This window comes from Limulus polyphemus, unplaced genomic scaffold (genome assembly GCF_000517525.1).
Source record: "Limulus polyphemus unplaced genomic scaffold, Limulus_polyphemus-2.1.2 Scaffold1168, whole genome shotgun sequence".
Lineage (NCBI taxonomy): Eukaryota > Metazoa > Arthropoda > Merostomata > Xiphosura > Limulidae > Limulus > Limulus polyphemus.
The window spans coordinates 125,221-133,420 of record NW_013666778.1 but is presented as its reverse complement, the minus strand read 5'-3'; the positions used below and the strand labels follow the sequence as shown (position 1 = coordinate 133,420).

At 29.7% G+C, this 8,200-nt stretch overlaps 1 protein-coding gene across 1 annotated transcript in view; it reads left to right on the top strand.

Moving 5' to 3' along the window:
* LOC106462450 (cell division cycle protein 23 homolog) overlaps window positions 1-8,200 on the top strand; it is a 118,519-nt gene that overhangs the window by 15,005 nt on the left and 95,314 nt on the right. Inside the window, exons 2-4 of the mRNA XM_013922371.2 lie at window positions 169-247; window positions 2,103-2,240; window positions 6,149-6,191. Of these exons, the coding sequence (XP_013777825.1) occupies window positions 169-247; window positions 2,103-2,240; window positions 6,149-6,191 (260 nt within the window). The remainder of the gene's footprint in view (window positions 1-168; window positions 248-2,102; window positions 2,241-6,148; window positions 6,192-8,200) is intronic.

Sequence of the window (8,200 nt, the reverse complement as noted above, 5' to 3'; positions counted from 1 at the left end):
CGTACCAAGAATCATTGTTTGCATGAAGCTAATTACTGAAAAAAAAACACCTTTTAATCAAACTAATTTCAGTGTTATTGTTGTTTCTCAATGGTTTTCTTTAAACAGATAAAAATTGTCACTTTGATCAATGAAAAAATATATATGTTTCTTTTTTTTTGACAACAGGTCAGCAGAGATGTCCTATGCTTTGTCCATTATTCAAATCCCACCAGAAGAAGATCCTCATTTCACACAGGAAAACCCTGTGAGAATAATTTGTTTTCTACTTAATGATAGTGCCCTGATTTGTTAAAATAAGAATCTGTTCTCTGCATAGCTTACTAAAGTATCAGTACATGGAATCTGAACTGTAGCAACTAGTTACTATGTATGTATTTATGATCCTGCCAGTATTGATCTTAAGATGAATAGTTTTAAATGTTCTTTTATAGTATGCATTTTTGTGTTCAAAAATATTACTGTTTTTCACATTGGGTATGGGTCAAAACTCAAAAATGTTTTACTGTTGGAATACTGTGCATATGTGGTATTCTCTTGTAAAACTGGGATACATATAAGTTATCACAATAACAGTATAATCAAAAAAATTTGTTTGTAAGAAAAAGATATGAGTTCAGCAGAAGAAAGATTAAAACATATGTTAAAAAAGAAACAAAATGTATCACACACTCTCGCACACATGAAATATGTTGGGCTTTAATGTGGCACTGACCATCTTTATTGTAGTGTTAGACTTAAGACTTCTGTTTTAAGTAGTCTCAATGTTTACGTGCCATAAGTGTTTCATTGTTTGTTATTCATTTTATTCCAGTTCCATTATGGGTCCCTTGACAAAATATGTATGACACAATAAAATATGTTGTTTTTCATGCTGAAGAACATATATATATTGTGTACTTTTGATTTTTCTTTTTCCCTTCAGTATTTGTATGAATTCAATAGGCCTAGAATTGATAAAAAAAACCACTTAAACTGCACATTCCTTTTAATTTGGCAATTTTGTATTCAAATCAGAGGTATGTAAAAATTTCCATGCTCATGCTTCTGCTGTTTAAATCATATTTATAAAGTATAGGGATTTAATAAGTTATAAAGTTTTACTTTAAATGCACTGTGAAATTCAGAAGTTAATGATTAACGAATATAATCATGTGAAGGACTATTAATTGTTAATTACTAAGAATACTGATAGATATAAAAATGTTACTGTTTAATATATCTTCTTTTTTAAGTTACAACAAGTTATTAGGCAACAAGTATGAGATATTAAAATTTTATATTCAGTTCTGCTTTTTGTCATGAATAAGCAGGTAAGGTCCATAACAATCAATGGCAACACACTATACAAATATAGTCTACAGCATTTCAAAACGTTTTCATATATTAATCTGTAGAAAGTACAATGCTAATTTTTTTCATAAGTTCAGATTAACATTGTTTATTAATCTTTTGTGCTCTCACTAAGATGTTAGATACTGTTGTACAGTTGTTTAGATAATGCTACAATTCATGGGCAAACTTACAATTATATTTTTGTCTGAACTGTTAAACAAGGTGAATAATGCCATATATCTGTGTGTATATATACAGTATGTGCATTTTTAAGTTAAAGAATTCTTGAATTTTGAGTTAGATCTAGTGTAGGTAATTGTTAGTCTAAGTGGTTTAATACTATCCTACTGTCATTATTATAAGATTAATCTTAAACTTATAAATAGTATAAATGAAGAAATTACATTTTTTACTGATATTTCATGACACTGATTATTTCTTAATGCATAGTAGCTGATTAAATTCCATGTTCTAATTTCATTGAAAACCGCTGTTAATTTGTATTTAGCATGCAGTATCTTGTATAGATAATTGTTAGCTGAATTGGTTTAATACATGAACTGACCTACCATTAAAGGGAGCTGAGTTTGATTCATTCTTGACCAAACTAAAAACTTGCAAATGCTGTATATAGAAATGTATATATGTGTGTATATAATATTGCTTTCACTTAAAAATATTTTGTACATGTATTCCTTTAATCTCACGTATTTGTCTAAATTACTGAGAGAAAATAAAGTAACAAAGGTTTCCCTTTTCTTTTTTAGGACTCAATGAAGGAATGGGATAAATACCTATTAGCAAAAAGCTATTTCGATGTACAGGAATATGACAGAGCTGCTTATTTTTCACAGAACTGTGTTTCTCCCAAGACTCACTTTCTTCATTTATATTCAAGATATTTGGTAAGTTACAAATGTTACTTGATTGAGACTAAGTTGTTGCCATTCTTTCCATCACTTTTTATTAATATCTTTAAAGGTTATTTCAGGAAGCATTTTGAATTTCAAAACTAGTGGACTAAAGTTTGTGTAACTGTATTTACTCCACAGTGTATATATGGGTGAAATCGTGATATTAGTTTTTGTTAGCATTAATATAGCCTTGCATGCTAGTTCAGATACATATAGCAACTTCAGTAATTACTGAGGAGTATTGATGAACACTCCTGCATCACTGATGCATTGATGATTTTTTCTTGCTGTTTCTAAGCCAAAAATTTAGTTGAGTTCTATCATTGAAGTAAAGACCATATATTCTTTGTGCAAGTTTGAATGATGAGAAGCTAATTAGTAATAACAGGTTTGTCACTAGCAGCTATGGATATACCTACAACTTTATAACTTGTATTTTAGTAAGGTCATGAAAGACTGAAAAATATAGTGGCAGTAATACCTAATGCTTAAATATCATACAAGTTGTATATTCTTTGCATGTGTATTTGTATACAAGTCTATTAATAGCATAGGGCTAAATGCAACCCAGTGATTAGCTTGGCATACTGTGAATCTGAGACTCTTTACTATCTAAACTAAAGATAGCACTCCACACTTTGGGGCCTTGAGTGCATTATAAGAGTGATGGTCAAATCCTACTATTAAATTAGGGTAGCCCATGGGGTGGTGGTGAGTGATTTTGAGTATTTACTATTCCTCTATCTAGTGCTACTCAAACTTTTCCAGTATCATTCATCCTTATAAGTTTTTCACAACAGCTCACTCACCCCAGTTCAAAAAAGACAAAAAAAGTACTAAATTAAAATGAAAAAATTCTTTATTATGACTTAAATATACATCAAACTACAACTAGAATGAATATAAAATAAAATAAATGTATTTATCAAACTACAAATATAATAAATAATAATGACTAATGACTTTTTTTGCTCTTGAATTTGTTGTATAATTGATAATACTCATTCATCCTGATTCTGATCTCATTAGCCTCTGGGTGAATCATTCACCCAGTTGAGAAGCACTGCTCTTGTCTATCTCTCTAAAATTAAAGATGGTTAGCACAGAATTTGCTTATTTTTTATTCAGATTTACTTTTAGAGGTCTCTGTCAGAGTTATTCATTTCTTTTTCTTCTGCATGTTCGTAGGTAGCAGTTTTTCTAGTATCAGAAATTGTGTGAGACATATAACTGTAGAACCATTTATATTTTTCAATAGTATTCAGAGTTGTTTTCTTCACTCACTATAAATCATACAAATGTTAGTGAAGGCTTGATCTATTTTCATTGTTTCATCCTTTTCTAGGTTGGAGCGTATCTTGTTTCAGTCTACTCATGTAAGATAAACTGTTTTCAAGGAATTTATCAGTAACCCTTATCTAGCCCAAGCAGTACATTTAGTCATATGATTATTAGAGCTGAGTGATTTAGTCAGTTTCCTATGAGCAGCAATTACATCAATTAGTGTCATGTAAACTAATAGATCATTTGAAATTATGATTATATCTCTTATTTGAAATTAAGTGTTTCTGATTGTTACTGTTTTTGATTATTCCAACAATTGCTGAATCGAAATTCCAATGATATTCACCTATCGAGAAAGTAATCAACTAATCAAAATGAGTGTTTCTGGTTATTGCTGTTTTTAATGTGACAAAATTATCCAAATAATTGAAATATTGCTGTTATGTTTGTTGTTAAGTAGCACAAAGCTAAATAGCAAGCTGTTTGTGCTCTGTCAATTTTTAGCCTTCAACTACTGACTAGGAAGAAAGCAACTGGGTGGCAACACACACCACCAACCTTTTTTATTTTATTTTTTCTGCACTGCCAGCCATAGGAACAGCAAATGTCTAGCAGCGCTTATTCCTAATCTTTTTTCAGTTTGTTTTTATTTTTTATTGAAATGGTAGTTTGAGAAAATCAACCAGCTAGCAGTATCTGCCACCAACTCTTTTTTTTTGTTGTTGTTGTCATTGTTTGAGGAACACTGTACTAATTGATTAATAGAGTCATCAGTTAATCAATTAGCATATAATACTAATTGCCCAGCTACAATGATGAATAGCTACTTTAAAAAGCATGATTATATGCTGATATCCATTTAGTGACCTGTAATAATGTGATTTAATTAATTTTCCAATAAGTTAACAAGGTGATTATATATTGTTTGCTTTGGATTAATTTCAGACGTGTATTATAGATGAGAAATAAAAGCAGGATTGATGTATTGACGTTTCAAGGCATAGATTGATGTGCTAGCACGTAGTGCTTTGTTAATTACATCTATGTGAAGGTGTTCTCTGAGTACCGAAGTGTAGCAGTTACATTGTGTGTCAATATCTCCACTGTATTAACATTAATCCAGGTGTACATACATCTACATGGAGTGGAAATGGTTGGGTAGGAGACTAGGAAATAGACCAAAGAATTATCTTTAGTGCAGAAAGAAGAAAATGTTGGCTTAATTCTGAACTCAAATATGTTATATTCGGGTTTTCTACATTAAATTTTGCATTACATGTAAAATATTTTAGCGTAACTGAGGCAGTTCTGTGAAGAAGTAAAAAAAGATAAGGTTTTAATTCTGAGTAAGATTTTTTATAAGCAAACCTGGTAGGCCTTTTTATGATTTTGTGCTTGTAAAGTTACATAAAAAAATGCAATGCATTTATAACATGTAATAGTTTAGGTGAAGTATTCAAATTCCACAAGTAAAATCATTTGATACACAAAATGACTGAAACTAGGATTTTAATAAAAGACAAAGATATATTAGAAGAAGAAGAAAATTCATTGAAACTGTGTATATTGTTATATTTTATTTTATTTATTCATTTCAACCACTCCATCCCAAAGGATAAAATAATATATTTTATGAATTTGTCAATTCCTTTGATTTTCTGAGAAGTAGATGTGATATTTTTTAACAAGAAATTGTTTAATAATTAGAAAGAGCTATAAGAACTAATGATAAGCATCAAAGTCTTATTTTTTATGCCTGTCAATAATGGAAGATCTGTAGAATAAACTCTTTAATGGTAAGATACTAAATTATTGTCAGTGTTTAGTGTTAAACAGCCACTCAAGTTTTAAGTAAGTATTATATAGAGTAGTTTTTTGTACATCAAACATTTTCTATTTATAATAACTATGTTGTAATACATGTAAACAGCACTTAGGAGGTTTCAATTAACTGTGAATGACATGTTCACTATGTCCTTCTTGCTGATGGCATTACATAGAGCACTTTGAATTGTGTCTTTTGAAATTACATATACCTCCAGAGTTACTGCATCCTTAAGCTCCTATAATAGTATCTTGGTTAGTTAATGAAGATACACAGAGAAATTAAGAGTTCAAATCAGGTGACATTGGAGGTCAGGATAATCCATATCCACAAATGTCAGGAAACCTGTGAAACGGACATTACAAATTATCCTTTATATACTAAACAAATGAATAACCCAACCTTTTTTTTTTACATTGTCAGTTTTTAAAAAAAATGAAAAGAGTGACGAAAAAAGGAAAGGATAGGCAAATGAAGGTGAACAAATGTCACGATACATATACAGTAATTTATTTAAACATGTCCTTTTGAAATAAAGAAATTAAAATGTATATAATATTAATAGTTAATTTATTATCTATGTTTTGGTGCCAAGTTGGTTCATATACATTGATAATAAAGTACTTTCATTACATTTTTAATGTAACTATGAAAGGTGGTGACATTCACACTTTGACCTACCCATGGGGAAAGGGTTAAAGGCAATTGTTTATATGGTTCTTTGTAATTGCTAGAAATTAACCAAAGTTTTTTTTTCAGTTAATAAGTATTTTTGTCTGCTTTTTTTCAGTCTGGGGAGAAGAAGAAGTTAGATGATATGGTAGACACTGTTGGTAAGGCTTCTGAAAAGCATTATTAAAACCTATTTTAGAACTTCTCTTACATTTAAAACACTTGATATATCATATTTTTCTCATACAGCTAATATTGAGTGTATTATGACAATATAATTTATGTCACTCTATACAATATATTCATACAGTGTGTTCCTAAATCACTGTTGAAGAAGTGGAATACATTATAATCTTACTTATTAGGTCTGAAACATGTATTCTATTATTATTTGCTAGATAGTTTGTTTTTTTCCCTAATATGTGATTTGTCTGGATTGTAGCACTTTTTTGATAGTTGAATAGTTGAAACTTTCATATTTACCAGAATTAGTATGATGTAAAACATACTTTAAGTACTGGTAAGTAGGAACTTATACATAACAGAGTTACACACAGAAAGTATACTAACTAATAACTTTATTAATCATTATTATTATTAGTAGTAGTAGTATTATTAACACTAAGAAGTTTGATTTTTTTGTAAAGATTACAAAAGTTGTTAAACTCGGTTAAAGTAGCATATGTTTTTTTGGTTTTGTTAATTTTAATATTTTTTAAAACATATGATCATGCTTTCTTATGTTAAATCGTATTAGACTGAAAGTGAACTAAAACAATTTTTGTATGGTAAGTGAACATTACAGTTTTCTAATTACTTATTGAAATCTTTATCTGTCTGATTGAGTATCTTTTAACTGGTCTTTGATAAACTGGCAATCCTAGTGTTTTAAAAGAATTAAGTATTCATTTTAAGTTTTTTAACATAAAGCATTGTTTTTTACTAGTAAAGTTTGTCAGTCAGTTACCAGAAACTGTTTTATTTAGTCTAGGTATTTTTGTTTTGCATTCTTGTAAAACACATATCACAATTTTTCAATAGAATTTCTCACTTAAACATTCATGTTCAATGATTAAAGTTAATAAGGAATGTGCAATAACAATAGCCACTACACTTTGTAGAAGCAACTGTTTTTGTTTTTTGACTTCATAAAACCAAGCTGCATATACACACTTCTGTAATCCAGTGTCTTGTGAATCTAATGAAATTGTTTGTTTTTTGGCATAACCAAATGTTCGATGGTAGAGAAATGGCCTTGCCATTTGAAATCTGACAAGTGATGGCAGTCTTGCATATGTCATTTATCTGAACAATTGTTTTCAGTAAAGTAAGTTTTCCTTAGTAATTTGTAGGTGGATATGCTTTGTTATCAAGCAAACAAACCTTTCGTCTGCAACAATGGAGTACTGTTGGTTATTCAGTGCAATCATTTTTGCCTATTACCATCCTCTGACTTTCAGTATTAGGTGCAATAGACTTTAAAATTTGTTGCAAATTCTTAGTCGTAAGTATGCTTATTTTTCAGAGGATCGTGCACTGGAGTAGTAGAAACTACTTTTCCTTTGTCACCATGTGAAACTAATTTTCTACAAGATTTTTACTTCACTTTAAAATCACCAGTTACTTTAAAGTAATCCTACAAGGGACTCGTGATAATCAATGAATAGAGAAGTTATCACTGAATCACCCTTCACACCACTCATAGCAATCTTAGTCTAAGTCAGTTTCAGGGGTCAAATGACTTGTCTTTTTTTTTTTACTAATTATTGCTAATACAACACCGGTTGACATGTTACAACTTTTAATTAGTGCAGGACATACTGCAAGATAAGATTTAAAGCAGCATTGGATATGTCCAGACAAGATTAATCCGGTCATAAAATTCTGTCATCTCTGATATTACTATATACATCTGATGCAATTATTTGTGACTGGTATTATTATATTATTCTTTGTTGAAGGATTATTATTTCATATTTCATTTTACATAGTGTGTTTTTTATCTTTTTCCAGTATTTCATATTTTATTAGGCAGATGGTAGCACTGCCTATGTTGGGATGGCTTGGATTGTTCATCGAAATGGTATTTTAAATATATCCTGAATAGGTTATCAGAACTTTACAATACTAGACAGTGTTTCCTTTTATAACAATATCTATGTAATGACTG